General features: G+C 48.5%; 1 protein-coding gene across 3 annotated transcripts; it reads left to right on the top strand.

Annotated features, from left to right (window-relative positions):
- The first annotated feature begins 10543 nt into the window (after positions 1-10543).
- Positions 10544-24069, top strand: THNSL2 (threonine synthase like 2). 3 transcript variants are annotated; one of them, XM_085314681.1, is made up of 9 exons: positions 10544-11018; positions 11289-11626; positions 12588-12782; positions 13169-13321; positions 13751-13981; positions 14872-15020; positions 17572-17697; positions 18292-18443; positions 18544-24069. In XM_085314681.1, exons 2-9 carry the CDS (start codon positions 11404-11406, stop codon positions 18746-18748), a joined length of 1434 nt encoding a protein of 477 aa, XP_085170807.1. In that variant the 5' UTR covers positions 10544-11018; positions 11289-11403; the 3' UTR covers positions 18749-24069. The 3 variants fall into 3 exon arrangements, with proteins under 3 accessions (XP_085170807.1, XP_085170805.1, XP_085170808.1); XM_085314679.1 differs by having other exon boundaries at positions 10544-11626; XM_085314682.1 differs by lacking the exon at positions 18292-18443 and having other exon boundaries at positions 10544-11626; positions 23433-24069.
- Positions 24070-24824: the final 755 nt, after the last annotated feature.

The raw sequence follows: 24824 nt of genomic DNA, 5'->3' as shown, positions 1-24824 counted from the left end.
AGTGAAATCTCAGGTTTCATGGCTGGCTCCCTCCAATCTGGAGATGCTACTCTATCAGAAAACAGAACAAAAAGAAACAAAAACTGTTTCCTTCTTCTCTCCCCAGACAACTGCCAGAGGGTTTTGCAGGGAAAAGCCACTGCCCAGCTCTACCACTAGCACTTCCCCCTCTCCCAGCATGCTCTCCCTCTGCTCCCTGCACTTTGTGGTGGTGTGCAAGAGACACTGCCCTGTCGAGGTTCAGCCTCGATTTCTAATTAATTAGTATGGCCGGTGGCTGCTTGAAGAGCAAGGCACTCTTCCTTTGCATATATAAACGTGAAAAGCTACCTGAATATTTTTGTCTCTGACCTAATGTGCTGTGGTACATTCACCAAGGGAATAAATTTACACTGCCATTATAGCAACCTGCAGTTCCAGTTTCATTCACTGCTCAGTGAGACGTRCTCCTGGGCCAACCACACCTGACCATGTCCCACTGCCCGCGCAGATACCCAATTCTCACCCATTCCCATGTGCAGGTTAGAGAGAAGAGGTGGCATCTAAACCAGTAGAGAGGGACTTTTCTCATCAATCTCAGCCATGTGCAGCATAAGCACTACCTCTGAACTCCCGTCTAGATGAGCCAAAGGAGAGACACGTTATAAGCAGTGTCCCAGGGCTCCCTGTCTCCTTCCAGCCTCTACAAAAGGAGCCTACATGACTGGGTCATTTGCAAACAATTAATATTRGGCAAAATGAATCCAATCTTAGGTGCCTCAAGCTGCACCTGGAGTTTTCCCCAACCTGATATCCCAGCCACTGGAGACAACCCGGGCACGGTCTTCCCCTGCCAGATGCATGCCCATCTTGAAAGGAGGTGCAGGTACCAAGCATCACACTGCTGATGGGACTTTGGCTGAGAAAAGACTTTGCAACCCCTCCAGTTTTTGGCCTTCGCACTTTGAAATGGTTGACAAAACAAAAAAACAGTTTAAATACAAGTCTGGAAAAGCAGCGGGGCTGCTCATCATTCCATACTTAGGTATTTCTAAACATCATTCCATTCCAGCATTTACATCCAAGCTGGAAATTTCTTTCCCTAGAGTCAAAATGGAGAAGATGACTTAAGTTAACCAGACATGATTTTTTTTTTTACTGATCTTACTACTTACCAGTCGGTGCAAGACATTAGTGCTTCTTGCACTAAGATAGCTAGGAGCTGAACTGCGAAAATGAAGCTAGCAATTGAGTTTGCTGGCTGAGACAGTGAAATTTTGGAAAAGGCCTTGATTTAAGTGCAATGATTGTAATCAAACACTTCAGTCTATTTGATGCTTAATGTAGCTAAGCCGAACCACACAGAAAACAATTGGGAATGGGGTGAGAACTTTCCCTGGGTAGGCCAGTCTCGTAAGGTCTAGGTGCCTCCCACCAGTGTTAAATAATTGTCCAGTGATACTCCTGGTTGTCAGCAGAAATGGGCAATTCATGATATAACCGACCCCACTTTAGACCAAAGTTGTTTTCTGCAGGTATCCTCCTCTTCTCATTTGCTGTGCAGAGATATATGATAACTATGCTTCTAACTTCAGTGTGTTGGGAAAGTATGGGCAATGGAGGTAGGAGAAGTAGAAGCAKACAGTGAGTACACTTAGACAGGCAGGATTCTGGAGAAATATTACCTGCTCTTGGTGTCTGCTGCAGTAGGAGTCATTCTCCTTTGGACGTCTCTGAGCTGTTTATCACAATTACTGCTGGTAAGTTTGGAAATGCAACCGATACTTGTTATAATTTACTTACAATTATCAATCATCAAAAATAAAACCTCTCTGTTTTGCCACCAACTGCTCAGTGGRTTCACCTTCTTTTATTTCTCCTAGTAGAGATATGCTGAAGCACTTATGAAAAAGGAGAAGAAACCCTCACTGAATGAAATTTGGCCAGGGTAACTATTATCTATCTAGGCTTGCTGAGCAAATGGTAGGTGAGATAAACTTAATCTCAATAGCAAAGTTCAGAATACTTGTACATCTCCACATTAGAATACAGGATCTTTTAAAACATGGGGTCATTTTAACTTTCCAGGTCAAGAAACTGCAGCCTATTTGAATTATCACAAGCCTGAGTCAGCTGACAATTTGATTAAAACTTGATCCACAGCCTAAAATCTGTGTCTGGTTTGTAAAAAGGGAAAAAGCTCAGATCATCTTCAAAAATTATTGATGAGGCTCTGTCTTGCAGAAAGCCAACAAGCTCTTTGGCGTTTAAGCCACTTTGAAAATAAAGCTTAGGATCTTAGAAGCTTGCTGCATGAAAGGATCTGAGTGTGCCCTTTCTGCTTTTTGCACATGAATCAATTATATAGACTCGCAAAACTTCTTAGCTCCATCCTAGTCATGGAGTTACCAAATTYTCTGTGTCCCAAGGCTCTGAATCACAGAAATGCTGGTTGGGAGGGACCTCTGGAGGTCAGTCTCTTGCTCCAAGCATGACTGTTGCTGATATGAGATTTTCTCAGCTGTGGCTTTGGCTAGTAGGATGCCCTCCTACTTTGCCTCTTGGGGAACCTGTTCCAGGGCTGCACCACTCATCTGTTGAAGGACATATCCTCCTAGACTTCAGGGCTACTGTGGAAAAAACTCTTTTTCTGCTCCGTCCAGTTKGAACCAAAGCTCTGATTTCTGGAGCTCTGAACTCCAGAAAGGACTTTACAGCTGGGAGTGCTGCGTGGAGAGAGACTCTTTGCTGTAGCCAAGGACTGGGTGCCTGACCGCCTTGGAGAGCCTTTGCACACCTCTGCATCTCTTCTCTCGTCTCTTATCTATCCTACCAGTGACTCCCTGGACTTCATGAAGCCTTTTCTTTCACTTCAGTGCTTTGGGAAGCTGAGCCTGGGTACTGCACTGGGATTTACTTAGCCAAAAAATGAAGGGCTACAAGGCAGGGCTTTTGCTGATTCAGTCATGGATTCCTTTAGTACAGACCCACTTTGGTATCCCCAAATCCATAACTGTTTTTCAAGAGCTTGGTCATCAGCTTGTCAATCACAGATCCACTGTTTGAACTCCCCTGTGTCTCAAGCCCTRTTTTTGCTTGGGTCTTCATACTCTGTTCTGGTTGTATCTGGGAACTTGCTCTCCTGCCTAGTTTTCATGTCTTYGGTCCAGTTATTAGTAACTTCAGGGAACAAAGGTTTCTTTAGAAGGCCACATTGCTGCATTGCTTTGAAAGGTTGGATGTGATGAGGATAGATGTTGCTGCTCCTTTCAATCCTCTGCCCATCTTGGCTTCCACTAGTTTTCAGTGGGCTTCATTATCCAGATAGCACTGACATGAAATAAGGCACAATTCACAGCCTGCTTTCTCTTTTTCTTTGTAAAATGGCCTTGATGGTCTCCCAGAATCAGCATCAGGCTGGCTGACTCCAAGCTGTAACTTTCAGAATGTAGACGTGCAAGCACCAGTTTACATGGTCTAAGATTAGATACACCATTATCAGGACCTTGATAAGCCTGCTGAAAATGGCAGCTTCTACAGAGCACTACCGCTTGATAATACCTTTGGTTAATGCCAAAATCCAGCGAAGGGCAGCCCTCGGCTCCTGTCATCTTATTACCCAAAGGGAGCAAAGGCCCTGTACTGCCAGGGCAGGGCAGCACGAGATTTTTKGGGTTTTTTTTTTTGCTAYCTTAGCTTTGCTTGCCAGTGATTACTTGGAGAGCAGAGCTTAAAGAAGAGCGGGCCATCACTTCTAAGGTCTTGCCTTAAAGCAGTAATGCAACAGCTAATCAGAGCTGTCTTGCTTGTGGCTATAAGCAAAGGAGGAAGCAATCCTGTCTTCTAGAGATTAACTTGGCTGGTCTGAAGCCCACTGGACACTGGAGATGCTGTTACTGCCTAAGGACATTAAGAGCTGCGAAGACCACAGCATGATCTGACTACCGTAGTGAGAAACCTGGGCTATAGCAACAGGCTGTGCTACTCGCCTGGCCCCAGACTCCTGCTCTCTTGCCAAACCTCATATGTTTGGGGCGTGGTGCCATGGCTTGTGACACCTGCCTAGCTCTCCATGTGAAGGAGACCCCTTAAAAGTGATATTTTCCCCTTGCAGCTTGACACTGATCTCTTTTATGTGACTAGATTGTCCTCCGTCACACCATCCAGCTTATGGAGTCCAGAGACAAGGACTGAGAGCAATGTTCATTGCTTATGGAGCTAGTTTGTCCCAAGGCAGGGGAAAAAAATGTTAGGAAAGAAACGGAGCCATTAGCACTTATAATCTTGAGTGAGAAAGGTCTGAAAGAGCCTCCCAAAATGGAGTAGCATAACATTTGAGTGGCATAAATGTAATTATCTCATTCTGCTTCACGTCTGCAGTGCAGATGTCTCCATCTGAGCTGGATACCCTAGGAGCCTCAGTGGCGTAGTGGGGATAGGCAAGTCTTTCATCCGATCCAATGGAGACTTGTGCCTTAGGATGCAAAGAATGATACCCTCAAAGTACCTACAAGCARTCAGATGAACTCCATCCTGGAGTGGCACCTGGCTGTCACTCTGGGCATGTGCTCACCTCCTCAGCTGGCCAGCCCTCTCCTTGATCCTGATTTTATCAACTGTGGAGGCTCACTTAATGACTACTCACAGTGGATGACAGCTAGTTAGTCAAGAATAGTTACTCAGGCTCATACAGGCATGAGGAGAAGTGTGTGTCTATGTGCCCTGCTGCTTGCACRTGGGTCCTGATGTACAACTCATCACAAACATGCACTGCATGAGTGTCTCATTCCTTAATCTGGCTTTTAATAAATGTCATAGAGTCAACTTGGTGCCCCACACCCATGATACCTAAAGGAGCCTCACACATCAAGGCGRTAATCACCTTGATATCTTCACTCCTTTGGCACAAGGGAACACCCTCCAAAACCGGCAAAACCCTTCATTGCCAGAGAAAAATCTTCCTTGAGATCCTGGTCAAGATAGAGAGACAAAAGATAAGAATCAAGGGACACGCCAGTGTCAGCCTCTTCTGCTCCGAAGTGAACATGCAGATGCTCTGTGCTGAAGAACAGCATATTTGTTTCTTTCTAAGCTAAGCGTACAACCCTAATGTGCATTTAAAACAAATGTAAGGTCCRAAGAAAGTCCCCCTTGACCTTCCTTAGCAGATGGTACTCCCTGACTGGGGAAAACACAAGAGCGATGCACAGGTAGTGCACTCAGTGCTCAAGTATGACACTGCAGTGAAGAGARCAATGTAAGAGATTGCATGGGCACCTGAGAGTATCAGAGTTTTCACTAGAAACCACCTCTCCAGGGCTTGCTGCTAGTGAGATGTTCCCCAGGAAATGACCACAAGGCAAGTAAGAGCAAAGCTGACAAAGTGTTGGCTGTGTTGACAAAGTCCAGGGTTGTCACAGTCCATGTCCTGCCTGATGCTGTTGCCTACRGGCCACATCTGTATTCAAAACAGCTCTGTGAGTGCAGTATCCCCACTATATGCATGAGGGTCAAGTGAACACAAAGACTGTATGACTTGCMCAAAGTCATCTGGGAGAGCTCTTGAAGCAGATATGCTGTGGCTACTTAGCCATAAAAACRTCCTCCTTGTCAAGTCTCTGGTGGTTGGCAACAGGGCCTGTATTCCTGTGTGATTGCAGATTTTGAGATAAAATTTGGCCCTAGGGTTTAATATGATCTTTGACATAGTAGGATCAGATTGTGCAACCTTCTCTGGGCAAGAGTGTCTTCGATGTCCCATCACTGGAATAAGCATTGCACAATCTTATCCTCACATTCCTTTTCTGCTCTGCCTTTACAAGTAGGTCTTGCACTTTGGTCTACAAGAACTAACCACCACACAGATGTCCTTGGAGCCTACTGTGAAACGCCTCGTGGCAGGAACTGGTGTCACACCCAGCATGGTGAAAGTGCTGACACGCCTGCTGCGGTGTTTCAGCTGTTTGTGCTCCTTGCCCTGCCAGATCRCTAGAGGTGATGGTGGAAGTTCATGTCTGTTGTATTCGCATATGAGGAGAGAGAGGTGTCATCCCACAYGGAAGTCAAATCTCAGAGATCATGTCATCTGAGTTACCTAGAATTTACACTGAATCTAGAAAGAGAGAAGAGTCACATTCACCACCACACAAGAGCTTCTTGCACTTTGTTTCATTTGCAATTGTATACTTCTGCCTTATATTTCCCTGATACAAGGCACTAACATATGATTCCGGACGCAYGCTTATGTGTACAGCTGCAGATCCACTCTGCAAACTTCTACAGATCTCTACACTGCTATGGATCCTGAACCTCACCAGGACCMTGTGGTCCTGATGATCTCTGAGAAAGGCAGAATCGAAGTGTTTTGGTTTCCAGCCAAAACATGACAGTTTTTACCGGGAACTTCCTTGTTTTCTCTGTGAAAGTTCATACTTCCATGCAGGAGAGGAGAGAGGGCAAAGGGCTTCTTCAWCTAGTGACAGGTTTATGTATATTTTCTCAGACAATGTAACATGCTTCCCACTGGGAGTGTACTCTATATAACGTAGTAAAGGGCATTGCAAAATGGCAAACATCCTTATCATCTGCTTACTGGATCTGCCTAGAATTTGTTCAGTTATTTATAGATCTGGAAGCCTTTGTTTGTCTACAGTTTGCAAACATCTAGCAGCTCATGTTGAGGTACAGTAGCAGGAGAGAGGGACAGGCTTGGGAGACAAGGGGGACATTTTTGTGTCATTCAGGCTTATGTGATGAATCTTCATGAAACTGCTATGTTCTATCCCTGGTTGCAACTAAGTTTTTGATCTTCAAAAGAGCTAGCTCCTGAGCAAGGCAGTTACACCACAGAGGATGGCAAGGTGAGAGATACTCATGTGGTCAAAGTTGGCTCTGTCCATCTGTTTGGCCATGCCTAYGTCAATCTCTCCATGTTGATGTGCTGAGTTTAAATGTGGTGGGGTCTAATGAGAGTCATTGTCCCCAGAGGTGGTGATGCAGGCAYCAGCATCTGGCAGCCTTGTGCCTATACTGAGCTGCTGAGCCCTTCCCAGTGATGGAAGTGATGGCTTTGTCTGAGGCTCACACCTTTTCAGTGGTCAACTGGATATTTTCACGTGCCATTTCCAAGTTTCCTTCTTGGGTGTAGGCCCCCAGAAACACACTTAGGCCTGTCCTGTGCAGTCCTTCCCACTCCCAAATATCTGAGCACCATTTGCATATCAGTAGTGGCCCTCTTGCACATGAAACAGCTCAGACCTTTCAGCATGAGCTTCACAGCATGATGCCTGGCCCATTAGCAGCCACCACTTGGGCAGCTGCTGTAGAAGAGTTGGTAAGTGATAACTCCTTCTCTGCTGCCTTTTACTGATTTGGGATTTGTGGGTCTCTTCCTTGTCTGTAAAACAAAGGTGAGACTCAGAATAGGAGTCTTCATGGATGAAGCACCATGCAGCAGCAGGCCTGGTTCCTTGTTTCCCTGAGATGAGACAGTCTGTAGCTCTCACATCTTTTCTGCTCTTTCCATGGCAATAACCGGGCTTCAGTGGGAAAAGAAGATGCAGGGAGCAGAAGGCAGGAGAAGAGAGACTGTACTGTAAGGAGGATGATAAAACCTCAGGACCAATTTGAGGAATAAGGTGGAGTGAGCCAGAAGAACATGCTTCCCCACCTCAAACAACCTTTGCCTTGTCTGCTTCTTCTGGGGAGCTCCAGCCTGGCTGGAAATGTCTCTGCACAATAAGTCACAGGAGGTGCYGCAGGCTAATGCTACAACCCTAGGTGACTTGCTTGGCCACCATGGCTCTTGTCTAGGTCTTCCTGTGGGATATCTCAGTGCCTCCTCTTCCTCAGCTCTAAATGCGGCTTTGCAGAGAGATTAATGAGTCCTGGAAAAGCTGGGCCTGCCTGGAGCTGAACAGTAGTGGAGATGACTTGTGCAGGGCAAGACATAGAGGATATCGGCATATGGGAAGAGCCAGGGGAAGAAAGGCAAGACCAGTCTCTTGTTTCCTTCCAGGCCCAGAAAAATTGGGCGAATGGTCAGGAATCAGGGATCCCTGGAGGCGGCAGCTCACCCTTCACCGCCTTGGCACTGATGCAGGGCATTGCTGCCATCTAGTGATATGGGGATTAATTCAGGGCTCTTGCAGAGTGATGTGGCCAAGCCTGCGGCCCTCTGGGCCCCAGAGAAGCTTTGCAGGAAGTATGGGACAGAGACGGAAACCCAGCTCTGTAAATACAACTGATTTCTGATCGGCAAGTCCAAAGAGCAGCTGCTAAGGAATAAACAAGGGCCAAGATGGAATTGCAAATCCAATCAAGAATACAGAGACAGCAGGCAAGATCACGTTAATTAAAAACTGTTAAATTTTCCAGCTAGTGATCTGCTGCTGAGGTTGATAAGCCCCAGCAGTTTTGCAGCTGGCACACAGCAGCGCAGGCACTCTCTTCCCTGCTCCCCTCTGTTCCTCTTAAATTCAAAGTCAATTAAAGAAATAATGGCCCAGAAAAGAGTGTATCAGACTAGCAGTGCTGAAAATCCTTCCTTGTAAATAGCAATGTTTTGTGGATTATGTGGTATTGGTTTAACCTGAACATGAGTGCACGCTTCCCAACCGGATGCTGACGTTTGAACTTAGATTAGCAGCCTGGGCTAAAGTGTATGTGAGGGCCTGAATTTGAACATGCAACTCCAGTTAAAAACAAGGATTTCTGTCTTCATTGAAATCAAAAGGGCTGTTCCCCATGTTCTGCCATAATCTAGCATTCAGCTGGCGTGAGCCAAACCACCAAAATGATCTTGTAACACTTTCTTTTCATAGATTAACTCTACATCCCTGAGTGGGAGCCAGAGTGGTTTTGATAGTCTTGTTGACCGTCTTTGCTGGCGTCTTTTTCCACGCCAGAAGTCCGACGTACAAAAGGAAACGTCGGCGGTGGTGAGGAGCAGAGCAACCCGCAGGCGGTGGGGCGAGCGGGGCACATGTGCGAGTGCGCTCCAATAACGCTGCCGGCTACTTYGGTTTCTGGTAAACACGGGATTAATCACTAACTAATGCACTAGAGTGCATTAAATGCGCATTCACCCTCCAAAAATACCCAGGGAATGGGAAACGCGCGGGGTTGAAAGCAGCTCCCGCACACGCCGTTTCGCCCGCGCTGCTGCAGGACTTGCCGGGGAGGTGGGGACCAGCAGAGGTGAGCGGCCGAGGCCCCCGAAACGAGTGCCTTAGGTGACCCCAGGGGCTGGCGTTGACTCAGGTGCCCCTGGGACGCGCTGGGGCTGACCCCGGGGAGGTGTTGCCATCGGTTTCAGCCCACGGGAGTGCAAGCTGCCCCCCAAAAGCCGGATGCTGCCCGGTCGYCCTCTCCTGCGGCTGGTTTGCTCTTGCTGTGGATGAGTCAGCTCTGCTCAGATGCTGAAATTTAGGCATCTATCTCCACTGCAATAAAGCCCTTTTGGACCTTCAGATCTAGGAAAGCCCTTTTCACGTTGGTGCTCAGGGAAAACTCCCGGGTGACCCACGGCAGCTCATCCCCGAGGGACGATGTGTGCCTGGCCCGAACTTCAGCGCTTTGGCAGGTCCCGCGTCCCTTATTGCAGACGTGATGTTTTCYCCTCGGCAGGGGCATTACCAGCAATGCTTTGCCCCTTTGCACCTAGTCTTCTTGGGTTGAAGCCGCCGTGGGTGTTAGAGCAGGTTGCTGTAAAGCACCCCCGGTCCGCATGGGCAGTGCGCGTGTGCTGAGCCCTCTCGGTGAGCAAAATCCTGATCGGAAATGAGGATTGCGCCGCCGGCAGCCGCCTCCCCCAGAACCTGCCCCTGGGYGCCCTTACAGGCATTTAACGCTGTCTCTACTGTGCACGTTTCTGCAGCGCTGTGCACCCTCTCGTCTGTGCCCCAGCCACGCGCTGGCACGCAAAAACGTGCAAACACCCCTCTGGCCTCTTGCAAAATATCTTGGCGGTGCAAAGGTGACTCCGCAGTGCAGGAGCGCGAGTCCTGCACTAACCTTACCTTCAGCAAACACTTACTGCGGAAGGGGAGGCAGGAAAACAAAGCAGAGGTAAAGAAAGGGCTGCCCAGCCCATCCCAGMAGGGGGAAGCCTGCAGGTGCTGAGCCCTGCGCCAGTCGCCTGCTTGTCCCGTGCCTCAGTTTCCCCATCTGTGGGATGGGGGTGTTCCCGCAGCCCTGCCCCGTGGGCGGCTTCATGTCGCTCAGTTATGGACTGATTTCTTTCAGGAGAGACCTCTGGAGGTCACTGGACCAAACCCTGCTTTAACCAAGTCCAATCTCAGAGTTAAATCCAGCCCGAGAGTTAYCTCAGGCTGCTCAGGGCTCGTCCGGCCACGTTTTGAGCTCTTCCAAGGAGAGAGCAGAGCAAGAAGCTCTCCCTGCCGCCCGCTGCCTGATCACCCGGGCTGCGAAAAGACATTTCCTAACGCCTGCAGGGCTTTTCCCTCGCTGCGGCCCCGGGCGGCGAGCGCGGAGCCTTCCTCCTGGGGGACTCGCGTATCCCTCGGCCGGTTGCGACGGGGAAAGGTTTCCGCGAGCACAAGCGCCAGGCTGGAGCGCGGGCGGCCGCCGCGGCGCAGCGCGCTTGCCCCCGCCACCTGCCCCGCTGCTGAAAAGCAGAAAAAAAAACCCACCCAAAACCAGAAAAAAAAAAAAAAGCAAACCCCAGCTGGCTCGGGAGGAGCGGAGCAGCCGCAGGCGAGCGCCGGGGAGCCGCGGTGCCGGCGGCGGCAGGAGCGCGGAGCGGCTGGGCCGAGCAGGCTCGGTCCCGCCGCGGCCTTCGTCTGCACCGCGCCGCGCGGCGGGTTTCGGTCTTTTTTTTTAATTTGATCCTGGGGATTTTTGCAGAGTGTGCAGCCAGCTCTCGTTTAGCTTTACCCGAGAGCTGATGCCTAGAGCCCGCGCCAGACGTTTGCGAGAGACGCTCGTGAGCGGATCCTCTCGTTTTCCCAGGCTGTGGGAAACGGCATTTAGGAGAGGTTATATTTGATGGTCTCTGGTTAGCCTCAGAGGCATTAGAGGTGAAGCTTTTAGCTTTATTCTGTAATTCTTGATAGCTTGAAAAAAAAAATTGTACTTGAGAACTGGAGGAATTCACGTAGCTCCAGCAGCTGGAGCTTCACGGAAACACAGAGAGCCGGAGAAAGAGGCAGCAGCGTGCAGGAGTTAGCAGGATATAAACTTCGTGGAAGAAATGTTTTATTCTATTTAAAATTATGCATATTTTTGTCTYTTGGCCATTTTGAACTCTGTGGGTTCTTTTTGATTCCCCTTTCTTCCCTTTTTTTCAGTCCCCTGCATCCTCCAAGAAGGCAGCACGCAAAGAGACAAATACAGCCGTAACGGGGACGCGCGCAGAAAGGTTTCTGAATTTTAAAATCCAGCACTTCAAAATTCAGGGTACTCATGGAGTACGTCAGCACGCGGGGAGGCCCGGGCACCGTGGACTTCGAAGGAGCCCTCTTTTCCGGCTACGCGCCCGACGGGGGCCTCTTCATGCCGCGCGCCGTGCCGCGGCTGGACGCGCCTGCGCTGCGGCGCTGGAGCGCCTTCTCCTACCCGCAGCTGGTGAAGGAGCTGTGCTCCCTCTTCGTCGCCGCCGAGCTCGTCCCCAGGAGCGTGCTGGACGGTAAACCTCGCCGCGGGGCCGTTTGAGGAGTGTCGAACCCGCTGCTGTTCTCCTSGCCTGCATCCTCCTCATCCTCGCTGCGCTCTGCAGCCCGGCGTGCAATCGCCCCGCTCCTTTCTCTGCTCTTTTTCCAAGCTGTCGGCTTGCTGGGGCTTGGTTGTCCTCTCGGAAATGCAGCCCCCAGCTGCAAACACTGACTCTGGGGATTGCAGGAGTGATTCTGGGGTTGCAGTAGCGATGCTAATGCTGCGTCCCTGCTTACTGCTGGGGTAAAACTGCACAGCCAGAGCTGTTCAGCACGGCTGGTCGGCAGTGGCTGCAGTGCACGTGGGTTTCTCTGCTTTTTTGGGGCATTTGTCTGCACAAAAAGTGCATGAAAAGGGACATTTGCTGCATGGGACATCATGCATGGAAAAATATWTTGCCCACTTTGGGCCCTCCAGCACAGAAGTGCCCCAGAGTCGTGYGCGGCGGCAGCAGACGCACAGCGAGAAATGCCCGTGTGCCGCTGCGGGAGGGGGACTGGGTCACCTGTGGGGAAAGAGCCCCATGCCCACCACTTGGGGCTTTTGGCTGCTTGATCCTCTTTCTGTGGTCTGATTTTTAATGTTTTTGGCATTTAGCAGCTATTCCTTCCACCAGAGGGCAGCTGTAACCTCCATGCTCATCAGTGCRTTAGGGTAAAATTTATTTTTCAATTTTAACATAGTTGCTTTAATTGTGACAGATTTCCCCTGGGGTTACTCAAAGAAGAGCTGTTGCAGGCACAGGCTGATTTACACCAAGATCAGACTGCTAAATAACTAAGAATAACATATCAGCTACCTGCTCCACACCTCTCTAGCAGCAGAGTCTTGGCTTTTGCAGTACGGCTCCCGGGAGGAGTATGGGTGATAGAAACCGCGATCAGAAATGTCTTTCTTGATCTGTTCTAACCATCCTCTACCCACTCTCCCTCCAGACCTSATTGACAGGGCCTTCAGCAGGTTCAGACACAAGGACGTGGTCCATCTGTCCAGACTGAAAGATGGGTTGAACATTTTGGAGCTCTGGCATGGGGTGACCTATGCTTTTAAGGACCTGTCTCTGTCCTGCACRGGGCAGTTTTTACAATATTTCTTGGAGAAAAAGCAGAAGCATATCACTATCTTGGTGGGTGAGTATCCCTCTGGGGGCAAGTAGAAATTCTGGGGTCTGTCCAGACTGGGAATGGTTTGGGGACAGCACAGGGACCATCTGCTGCCAGCCTGGTGCTGGCATGTCATCGAGTGTCCCTGTCCGGGGCAGCCTTGGGGATGCATAAATGCATTAAGCACAGGGGTATCTTGGGCTTGCTGGGAGAGCTGTTGACCTGCAGATGCCAAGGGTGATGCGATGGTGCCATCGTCTCCTAGGTGGCTGGTGGGACAACTCCAGGCCAGATGTCATTGGTGACAAAAACATCCCAGCAAGCATCTCTGCACCCTTTTTTCCAGAGAGGGTGGTGGTGGAGATTGACATAGTGATGTTTGTTTTTATTTGTTTTGCTTCGCTTTGAAATAGGGACATCAGGGGACACAGGGAGCTCAGCAATTGAGAGTGTGAGAGGGCAGAAGAACATGGACATCTTCGTTCTGTTGCCRCATGGACTCTGCAGTCAGATACAGGAGCTTCAGATGACCACTGTCATTGAAGAAAATGTCCACATCTTTGCTGGTTGGCATTGCTGTCTGCTTTAGGGCTCTGTTGTGTTGAAAGCATGGCCTAAAGGTCTCATGGACATAGTGGCACAAACTGTTCCTTTTGTGGTTGGGTCATTGTTRTTGATCACGTTACAGTTGACTGGATGCCTGGTAAAAGGTGCTGCGGCAGAAGTTAGTCTGGCCTCAGTTGGGATTTTTTGAGCCTAAAATATCTATAGGTGGTAGAGACTGAAAATGTGCCAAAAGCAGAAACTACCCCAGGATCCATGCTATGCTCCTCAMCCTCTAGCTTGCACAGCCCTGAAGCCAGATCTGCAATTTGGAGTGCCCCTTGCTGCAGTAAATCCTCAGCCTTGTTTCTAGACCTGTTTCTGAACAGAAATATTTTGTGCCCAGTTCGCTGAGGTCAGCAAATCTAATCTCTCCTTTCTCCTTTTGACAGCTCATGGGAACAGCGATGAAATCGATGAGCCGATCAAGGAATTATTTGCTGATGTTGATTTTGCCAGAAAATACAACCTGATGAGCTTGAATTCAGTCAACTGGTCACGGATTATGGTGCAGATTGCTCACCACTTCTACGCTTACTTTCAGTGCGCACCATCCTTAGACACCACCCCGCTGCCCGTGGTGGAAATTGTTGTGCCAACAGGAGGAGGAGGAAATATCACAGGTGAAATAAAAAAATGAGGTTAGATAAGSAAGAGATAGAGTGTATTGTGACCTSTGGACTAAACWTACTTTGCAAARGCTAGGYATTGCTWTTTATTAAAATTAAAACACCCATTCTCCATTAGAATGTCTTCAAAGTCACTTGTATTTTATTACTCTTTTATGTTTATTACTCATCTAAGTGTCAATGATGATTTGCACGAAGCAGAAAATCTGAAACCATGCTCTGGTGATGACAGTAGGTCTCCTGAGGATGGGCACACTAGAAGTGGGCAGAATGTGCTTGATCCTGAAGAGAGAGAAAATRCTGCATCTCTGTTTTCTTAAGCAAGACCTTAACAGGTCTGTGGAGTCCTGCTCGGTACCACCTGGTTTGCATGGCAGTGTACAGTCAGGAGAACCACTCAATCCTGATTGCATAGCTCCAACCCTTTAAAAGTGAGTCCTTGATTGCCTTAATCTYGAAATAGGTGTATAATTGTATTATTAAAGCCATAAATGATTTTATTCTCACAAGTGCATTCACTATATTTTCAGGCCACCCAGCTGAGGCAGCATTACTAAGCTGCAGGAGCCCAAAAGCTTCACCTCTCTTGCCTGAATGCTGGTGCCTGACCTCTTGGTCCACTGCCATCCATCTTCAAATGTGGACAGGCCCAAGGGCCAGGGTTCAGTGGGCTGGCTTGGCAGGAGGAGCCTTGCGGCCCAAGATTTTTAATCTCAGGCTCTCCTAAAGCATTAAAGATAGGATATAAGAGCTGTAGTAGAGAATGTCACTTTTGGCTGCTCCTGAAAAAGGTGCTCAATCAATTTGTGCAGTGACTTCTTTGCTAAATCTCCTTTGAGTGCTTCTTCCTAAGGCATGCTTATAATCTTTTGCTTGTTTTCTAGCTGGCTGTATTGCCCAGAAGATGGGTCTTCCCATCCGACTTGTTGCCGTGGTTAACAGCAATGACATCATTCACAGGGCTGTTGAACATGGAGATTTCTCACTGTCGGGGGAAGTGAAGGCTACATTAGCATCAGCCATGGATATTCAGGTATTTAATTAATTGGTCAAAATGAGAAGAAGAGATTGAATATTACATATTCTTATTTTTTTTTCTTGCATTGTGTACTGTCTGGTTTATGAGAGCAGAATTCTGTCASTGTTTCTCATCAATGCATTCAGAGGTGTGACTCATATCAGCATTTATGCTGCAGCCTGCTGAATTAAGATCAAACATCTTCTTCTTCCTAGCCTTTCAGGGCTTGACTTTGTAATCGTCGTTGTTAATGGTGAGTTTCTGGGGGTTTGTTAGATGTGTGCTTAGAAAGAGATGTCTTTTTCTCAAGGCACTATGTGACACTTAGAAAAATATAAATTCTGTCATGTCTCAGGGGCTCTGTCAATGCTTCTGAAARTCTCCACTGAGAGAAGAGACCAGAGGAAGGTGGAGTAGCCTCAAAGAAATGCCTCATCAATGGCCATCTGCAGTTTGCTCAGAATAAAACATGTCCCAGCAGGCAGGCAAAGGCTTTAGAAATGAAAAGTCATGGAGTCATGGAGGGATGGACAGCAAATGCCTGGAAGCAAACGCCTCCATTTCATACCTACCTTGTGATCCATGGACATTGGATATGCTTCCGGAAAAATGACCCAAGTGTGAAACACTCGGTGTCATATCACTAAAGGCCCTAAGCTACTTGGATTTTCCAAATGTTGTTCAAACGTGAATTCCTAGGGCTCCTTGTGGACCTCAAGGGGTGACTGGGTTCCACTCCTGGCACATGTCCCTTCAGCAGTCCTGTTCTGGTGAGGCCCATCCTTCCCATGGCTATATGGAATGTCATGGTTCAGCCCAAGTGTGAAGTGCCTATGCAAACTCTTCAGTTGCTCAGCAGTTCRTCTTGGAATGGATGTAAGGAAGTCTCTAGTCAAACCTCCTGCTCAAAGTAGGGTCAGCTGTGAGGTCAGTGCAGGTTGTTTAGGAATTGATTCAGTCAGGTCTTCAAAAGCTTCAAGGATGGAGACTGTGCAACCTCTTTAGGTTGTCTCTTTTGCACACTAAATTAAAGCAGAGAAAGCTTCCTGTTTAGTCACTAGCGCTATAAGTAAAGCAAAAACTATTTCCAGGGTGGATTAGCCTTTTAAGGAGAAATTCCAGTGAAGTGCAACCAAGACGTGCTGTGTATTTGCAGCAAATGAAGCCAACCAGGGACTGTTGTCTGGCCCTGAGGTCAGGCAGCACCACAAAGCTCATTCTCACATGCCTGAATTTTCCTTGGAAACAGTCTCCAGACTGAACTATTCTCCAGACAGGGTCCAGGCAGCCTCCTGGGCAGTCTCAGCTGGCATGGGAAAAAGGCAGAGCAAGCAAACAGCAAGGCCAGCAGTCACATCAGTTTCCTGGCCCTGTTTGATTTACTAGTGTAGATGCAGCAATCYGTAAGGGAAACCTTAAGGTTGGTATGAATGGAGGGTGAACGGGAAAGTCTGGATGTGGGAGTAGCAGGAGGAAGGGCAGGAGAAGGGTGTCAGGACAGGTGCTGGAGGCATCCACAGTGGCAGGTCACCAACTTCCAAGAATCCTGGCAGGTAGCTTCTCAGGACACCCAGACTGGGTGGACAGCCTATAACAAGGGACAGCCCAGAGCAAAGGGCTGACTACACTTYGGGTAGAATGAAGATTACAGACTGGAGACCTTAGAAGGTGATGGTGGGAAGATGAAGAACAGGACTGGAGCCATTAAGACATCCAGATAAGGACATGAAAAGCTGAGTAATTCTTAATGACTCATTGAGTTTGCACAGGATGGAGAGACAAAAGGTCACTGTCATTTTCAGCTCTTAAAAGCAGTAAAGACCAMATCTGAAGCCAGCACATGGTTGCTATGCAGGAACAACTGAGGAGACGTGATGAGGACTTGATAGCTGGTGTCCCTTGTCCTCTCTGTGCCTACAATCTGTCCTGGCCAGACCACTGGGACACGTATTTCTTGGTGTTTTGAGTATGTGGGAATGCTACCGTGAGGTGTGAAATTGGTTTTGCCTTAAAATAGAATCATTCTCCCTCTTACATAGTCTTGTGTCGAGTTTTGCTACAGTGTCGCAACACTCATTGCTGCATACCATACAGACCAGTCAGGTCCTGTATGTGCCTTATATGTTCGTAAAGATTATCGGTTAACCCTGTGGGGAGCTGAGTGTCTTATTAAGCCACACAGGAGCACAGTGACTCGCAACAGCATCTGCAATACCACGTAAACAGCTGGATATCTCCAGTTTGCAAGTATGTCGTGTGTTATTAGTCTGCTTTCCTCAGGGTAATTATACAGATGTAGTCACACTGCCTATTTGTCAGTTGTCCCCTCATTAAGTTTTTCAACCTGGTGGTTGATCAGAGAGGTCAGAGGTCTGAGAGACATCAAGTGTCTGCAGGGCTTGAGGATACCCATGTCCAGGAAGGAGACAAATCCTACCACAACTTCCACTGATCAAATAGCTGCAATAGCTCAGCCCTAACTAGACATCAGAGAACTCACACAGGTGCTCTCCACTGAGACAGAAATTCACCATTCTGCTGCTCACGTGCTGCCCTGTTATCCTAGGAGCCTTACAACATGGAGAGGATCCTCTGGCTGCTTTCCGACGGCGACAGCAGCCTCATCAAAACTCTGATGGAACARTTCAGTGTGTCCAAAAGCCTCAAGATCCCCGAGGATTTGCACAGAAAGGTAAGTTCCTTTACACACACGTGCGTGTATAAGGAGATTACTGCCGCCAGTTGTTTCCAACTTGTTTCCAAAATAAAAAATTCAGCTTGCAGTGGATCACATTGGAGGGTTTCCAACCTAAAATGTAAGTGTGCATGAGAAGACAGGCTGGAAGAGAGGTTTTGCATCAGTGTGTAATTTTTATTAAAAAAATGTACAATTTTTTTTAAAAGAAACTGCTTTCTTTTTACAAAACAAATTTTAAGAAGCCTTACAATTATTTAGGTAGGATATGAAACTGCCCCTTCCTTAGAAATACCAGGCAGGTAGAAGCTGCATTGACAGTGCATCAAGCACCCTGCCCGAGGCTGCTCCCAAAGGGCCCTTTCCTCCCCTTGCTGCCGTGGTCGCCTCTCTTTCCTCAGGCAGYGGGAAGATTGCTCTGCAGCTTCCAGCTGCCCCATTTCTAACTCTTTTTTGCCATCTGCCCGCACTGCAAAGCCTCGCTGGAAGCCCTGCTGAGCGTTGCACGCGGCTGGGCTCCGTGCCGAAGCGCGCTGCTGGTGGTTCATCCCCGCTGGGCGTCTCACTGCGTTCCTGCTCGGCTCTCCCCAGCTCACGCAGGTGCTGGGCTCGTGCACGGCCTCCGACGAGGACATCGTGCGAGCGATGAGGCGCTGCTGGGAGGAAAACCGCTATCTGCTGTGTCCCCACTCTGCCGTGGCYGCTCACTACCACTACGCGCAGCCGGGCTGCGGGAGCCGCAGGTGAGCGCCCACTCCTGCGGAGCGCCTTGCGTCGGCGGGTGCAGCTGCCCCGCCGGCTCTGGGCACGCTTCCCTCCAATGGTGCCTTGCTTTTTTTGCAGCATGCCTCGGTGTTGCTTAGCCCCAGCCTCAGCAGCCAAGTTTCAGGAYGCCGTGCTCAGAGCCGGCCTGGTTCCCGAAGTCCCTCCAGAAATCAGTGCCCTGACAACGCTGGAGACCAGGTCAACCCCCATGAAGAGAGGGGAAGATTGGGCAAAAATACTCCGGGAGCAGATAGAAGATGTGGCCCAGCGGAGGAAGATGTAGGTGGGGTCATGGGACACCACAGCACAAGCACTTGCACAGACATGGCCTGGATTTGTGCTATAAAGGCAAATGCATCCTAAGGTTCATTTTCCATTTCGAGGAGCGATGTTTCTCTATGAGACAAGTCTAGGCTCTCCACACAATCAACTAGAGAATTATCTGTAGGCACGTAGTTCAAACTTTTCTTTTAATYAGATAGAACATTTTGCAAAATGTTCAAGAAAGAGCTTTCTAACTCTGTTGTCTTTTTCCTGTAACTCCGTTAAAGCCTGCTGAAGCTTTCAAGAAACACGTTTGTCCCGCGGTGGCTAGCCTCATGGAGAACTCCTTTAAAACGATCCACGATTGTTAGCTTCCTGAGTGTTACTCAGTAAGTCTGATCCTGTATGTCTTGTTTCCTAGGAAAACCCACCTAAAAGCCTATTTCTGCATTATGGTAAAGAGCTGTAATGGCTTTCCACTGAACAGCCACTTGGTAGAAAAAACAAATATGAATTATAGCAGTAAAAAGCARAGTTGAACTGCAGTTATTAGATCATATTTCCATGGCATTTTTATGAGTGACAGCTATCGGTTGTTCTTCCTTCTCCAGCAAGCGCCTCGACTCAGGCATCTCCGTTGTTTTTGGGAGATCATAAAACGCAGGACCAGTGTGGTTCGAATAATTTGGCTGAGAGGACAGCTTGCATGTGGGCAACTCACTTTCAAACATGGCTTTGCCAAGGTAGCAAAAAACCCACCGCCACCRCCACCAAGAAACGGGGAGCAAAGGGTAGCAAGGGACCTGGAGCGAGAGATCTTTGCAAGCATCCCTGGAAGTTTGGGCTGAGCATTGGGATGCATGGAAAAGCAGTAGGGATTGGGGTGGCATGCCYCGGGAAGGGGCGTTTTGGCAGCTTCTGGTGTTGAGCTGGGTTGAAAATCATGCTGAGAAACTGGAATCACTGAGGAAAAAATGGAGATCACTGAGCTGATTGGCAAATCTTTGCAAGCAATGCAACAGTTGGGTCAGCTCTTGTGTAATAGCCCAGCAGAGTTTACACTGGGCAATGTGTCTCTGTGCAACACCTTCTAATACAGCTGAAAAAGCTTTAAAAATTATCCATGTTTTAGCACCAGTGCAATATTGCCTTCTATGATACATTGGCTCAGTTGCTTGGGCTGGGGTAGAAAGGTGCTGACCAAAATTCAGCACAGCTTAAATTTGCAATAAAACTAAATAGGATGAGCACATGGAAAAGTGGTGATATGCCACGGGGACTGTGGAGATGTAGCCGTAATGGCCACGCTGGGGAAAGGCTTTATTCGGTAGCTGATACTGAGCCAGCCTGAAGCCGAGTGCTCCACAGGGCTGGTGGTGCCAGCACGGGCATCCACAACCATAGCTGCTTCCTGGCCTCACACCTTCCTCCTGCAGGCCAAAGCCTTTGTGGGCAACTTCCACTGAAACGAGTAGGAAATGGGAAATTCCCCTTATCTGAAGACCGAAACTTCAAGTCTTTCAATGCCATGTTCTCATCATGTACATACAAATATATAAATACCTCGTGGGGGAGCTGCCTCCGCAAGTCATGCAGCTGGCAGGAGTATCTGGTACCTAAAAAGGAAAAAAAAGAGAGAATAATTACAGCGAGGGGGGGAAAAATCCCCATTTTGCCATCAAAAAAAAAAATCCCCTTTGACATCAAAGGAAGTCCCATAATGGGAGCATTAATTTAAAGAGTTAATGGCATTTAGCAGGGTAAAAGTAAATTCTGCAGGGTGAATCAGCACGGGATTTTTCAGGCTGTGTGGAAAGAAGGGGGAAACTTTGCCCGGGTTAAAAGCTTTCTTCCTAGCACCTTGGCAGGCTTTTACACAGCTCTTGGCAGAGAGCAGCACAGGCTGCCTCCTAGCTCGTGAAAGCCCTCTGGGAAAGGAGTTATCCATGTCCTGGKGCTGCAGGGACACAGCTGTGCTCCCCGCGGCTGCAGGGCTGGAGGGCCCGTGTCCCACCTCCCGAGCCTGAAACATATCACTTATTTAAGCTACGCCGCAGCCTTGTCCTCAGGATTAACATTATTCCTCTCCTAGAAAATGGTTTTGCACTCGGGGCTACATAGCAAACTGCAGTTAATGCTGCCAGCGAGCAGCCCCCCACCCATGATGGATCTCCGCAGCTGCATCCTCCTCCTGCTTGCACGCACGTTGTACGGGTTGGACTCCACTGGTGTTAATAGCTGCCTGCCCACATCTTGTGGTTCTCCGACAGGGATGGTTGCCCGGGTGTAATTTAGCTCTTGAATCATCGCCTAAGACACCCTGCGAAGGGGGAGAGGCCTGAAAGGGTGCCCGGCCCTGTGGACGGGAGGGACAGGAGGACTGGGGAAGCTACAGAGATAGCTTGGAGGGTTGCAGAGAGGTTTCRTTCCTGCAGAGGGCAATCCTCGGTCACATTTGAGCCTGTGCCGGCAAGGCGCTGCCTGGGGTTTGGTCCTAACCTCACTTTAGTCCTTCTCCTGGCATTTCTGGAGAGGCTCTGGCAAATCCCCCAGCCTCCTCCAACTCCAGGAGCGGCTGCCAAAGCTGGACATAGCAGCCCATCACGAGAGGATTTTGCTTCCACTTTAGCAGCCCCCATCAGAGCAACCTGAGCTTCAGTTTGATGAAGAAGTGCAAAATACAYGGAGAAAACTTGTTCAGAAAGACCRTATGCTCAGAGATGCCAGATTTCTTCCTTGGCCACCTTTGGGGTAGATTGTGGAGGGCTCTGGCAGCTAGAAGTGCTGCTGGGTTTAACAAAATATCACTTCTGGGCTGTTCACAAGCTCAGGCCAGACTTGTCCAGTAATTTTGTCCAGACAGAAAAGAAGTGGGAGGGAATTAGTGCTCACTCCACAGCTGGAGGGCGAAACTACGTCAGCGCTTCTCCGTCTCATACCTTGATGGCTCGTGTTTTTTCCCAGCAAAGGGAAAAGATYTGGGTTCATCCTAAATGGATTTGAGCCACGTGCCCCAGGTGACGGTGATGCCCCAGAGCCTGTGATCTGACAGGCACCTCGTGTCTTGTCACCTTTGCTCGTGCAGGGGACGGTTGAGGGAGAGGTGGGGTGTGCTGGCCGGACAGCTGCTAACGTGTCCTTTCTTCTTGGTTCATTGCCAGCGTGGTGAGAGTAGGTACTCCRTGGGAAAGTGCACTGCGTGGATAGAGGAACGGGGTTCAGCACAGGTTCCTACCCAATAAGGTGATTAAGGCCACTGTAACTGAAATGTCTTGGCATCCCATGGCTGTTGGTTGGCTTGTCCAACTTGGGAGTCAGGATGGGGACACTTATTGCAATGCCTGTTGGGACCCTTCCGACTAAGCCTGGGTCTAGTGGGCTGAGGCTGCGGGACCCTCAGGGACCCCTCGTGGTGGCACGTCCTTCCTGACTCCAGYATTGCTTCTGGAGGCCGGAAAGGAGGAGTCYGCAGCRCAGGGAGTTACAAGCCCATTCCTTAAAACAGTGTTCTGAAAGTTTGGGAGTTGTTATTTAAAATTCCCTGGGGATGCTGTATAATTTATGGACAGGTATGAAGACAAGTAGGCGCTCAGACATGGGGATGAGCCCAGTGTAAATGCCAAGATAGAAAGATAGATAGATAGATAGATGAAGATTAGCCAGAAGATTTGGAGATGGAAGGGCCTACTCCTATAGATCTTTGCTGTCCTAAGATGATACCTACTATCCCAGTACTCCCACTCCATAAAAAGTCATCTCGAATCTAGTGCAAATGGTTTGTTTACTCTTTTTTAAATTAATTTATCCCAAGTGTGAAAAAAAAAGAAAAAAAAAGGAGTTGCTTTGTTGTTGCAATTTGCTGCTAGGCATTCGTATGTGTGCTAATGATAAGTATTAATTAAATAGCTTGCTGTTGTCTTTTAAATGCAGTTCTTTAAGGCTGTAATTAAACACAGACACCCAGCCCTTTCTGTCTGCATAGAGAGAGGCAGGCAGGCCTCTGGAGCTCTAGACTTCCTCCCTTTCAGCAGGAGAGAAGTGGAAAATGAGGCAAAACCAGTTTCCACTGAAAACTCACCACACTGTGCTTGTCCTTCATGGGGAAAGCAACCAGGTAAAGGAAATTAAAGGAACACAACTTCCAGGATTCCAGCCCTGCGTTCAAAGGAAGTTTGTATGCCCTTAAGATTTTGCAGCTTCACACATTTTAAAGGTAGAAGAAGTCACTTTGTTTGATCTCCCATACCATGCAGGCTATTGAATMTCTCTTCCATGTTCATCAAGTCCAGCAGCCTGTTGGCTTATGAACGTCTTGGTCAGACGAGATCCAGGCGCAAAGTCCTAGAGATCTTAAGATATGAGCCTGAATTCTTAAAATACGAACTTAGCTTGAAAGTGCTCTAGAAATATGGATGAAAATACTGATGCTCCCGTGATAGAGGGCAAATCCCCTGATACAATTTGCTATATGTCCATAATGTTGAACCGTCTCCACACCTTGCCCTCAAAAGCAACCAGGCTTAATTTATCTAAAGGGCTGCTGCTGATGGATAAATATATACACTTACATTGGGTACTTGCTGGTAGTATTAGATGAGAAGAGCGCCAGGTGGCTTTCAAGTGAAGACATTGCTGCACTGGTGGACCCATTGGTTGGTGCTAGGCTGTGATGGCATGATGGAAGAAACATTTCTGTCTTCCAGCTGCTGCAGGGAAATGTGTGGACACATGGACAGCCAGAGGGAGCAAAGAAAGCTCCAAGAGACGTGAGTTAACACCTGCCGGTCACCCAAAATCCATGTGAGCAACCTGTCATTGTACCTGTTCCTCACATGGGCAACCACATAGACAGTGACAGCGAGGAGCTTCGCTRTGGAGGAGATACTTGGACTGTGTTCTACAGCTATAAAACATWTTTTTTGAATAGMAACATTAAATATTGTATTCATGTGAATTCTAAACCAAGATCTGTAGAATATATATATAACAAAAATCATAAAATAGCTGAGGTTGGMTGTGTTGCCTGCTGATGAGGGGATCCTGGCCTTTGGAGCATTCCAGTTCTCGGGGGCCTCAAGTGATGCCTCTCAGCCTTTTGCTGCTCTGCTTTCACTCTCCAGCCCAAGGAAAGGAGCCAAAGCTGGGGTGGACATGAGTCTGGATGAGGCCAGACAAGGCACCCATAGGGTGTGGGCAAAGTGGGGATGGGTCTGAGGAGGCTTTTCCTCCCACCTCCCTGGAGCATCTGTTGYGCCTGTGAAGCTGCTGGTGGTAGGACTGGAATTTTTCTTTCTGAAGTGGATTTTTGCAGTTTTGAAATAAAGCAGTAGAGAAGAAAAACTAGCTTCTTTTCAGAAACAGAATGTGTGATTTAAAAAGAAGTTGGATTTGCATGGGACTATTTTGAGCAAAATACTTTGTTCTGCAAGAAATTCGTTACTTTTGAGCAGCAACTTTTAAAAAAAGGTTTGTTAAAAAAATAGAAAGGATATTCTGAAACAATAGAAATACTGTGAGCTCTGTCACTCTCGCAGTAAATAAGGTTTTCCTTATATTCAAGTGGAATTTCCTTTTGTTTCAGTTTGTGCCCGTTGCCTCGTGTCCTTTCACCGGGCACCACTGGAAAGAGTCTAGCCCCATCTTTTTGATATCCCCCTTAAGGTATTTATAGACATAGACAAGATCCCCTCTCAGTCTTCTCTTCCCCAGGATAAATAGGGCCAGCTCTCACAACTGTTCCTCATAGGAGAGATGCTTTGTAGCCCTATGCTGGACTCTCTCCAGCAGCTCCATGTCTGTCTTGTAGTGGGGAGCCCAGAACTGGACACAGTACTCGAGATGAGGCCTCCCCAGGGCTGAGTAGAGCGGCAGGATCACCTCCCTTGACCTGCTGGCAACACTCTTCCCAATGCACCCCAGGAGACCATTGGCCTTCCTGGCCACAAGGGCACATTCCTGGCTCATAGTCAAACTTGTCGTCCACCAGCACTCCCARGTCCTTCTCTGCAGAGCTGCTTTCCAGCAGGTCAGCCCCCAGCATGTACTGGCGCAACTYGTTGAAGGTGTTGCTGCTCATCTGCCATTCGTTTTCACCC

Source organism: Rhea americana, unplaced genomic scaffold, assembly GCF_003343005.1.
Source record: "Rhea americana isolate MKP2758 unplaced genomic scaffold, rheAme1 scaffold_41, whole genome shotgun sequence".
NCBI classification, from domain to species: Eukaryota; Metazoa; Chordata; class Aves; order Rheiformes; family Rheidae; genus Rhea; species Rhea americana.
Note: the sequence above shows the minus strand (reverse complement) of the source record. Positions and strands in the feature narration are given on the sequence as shown.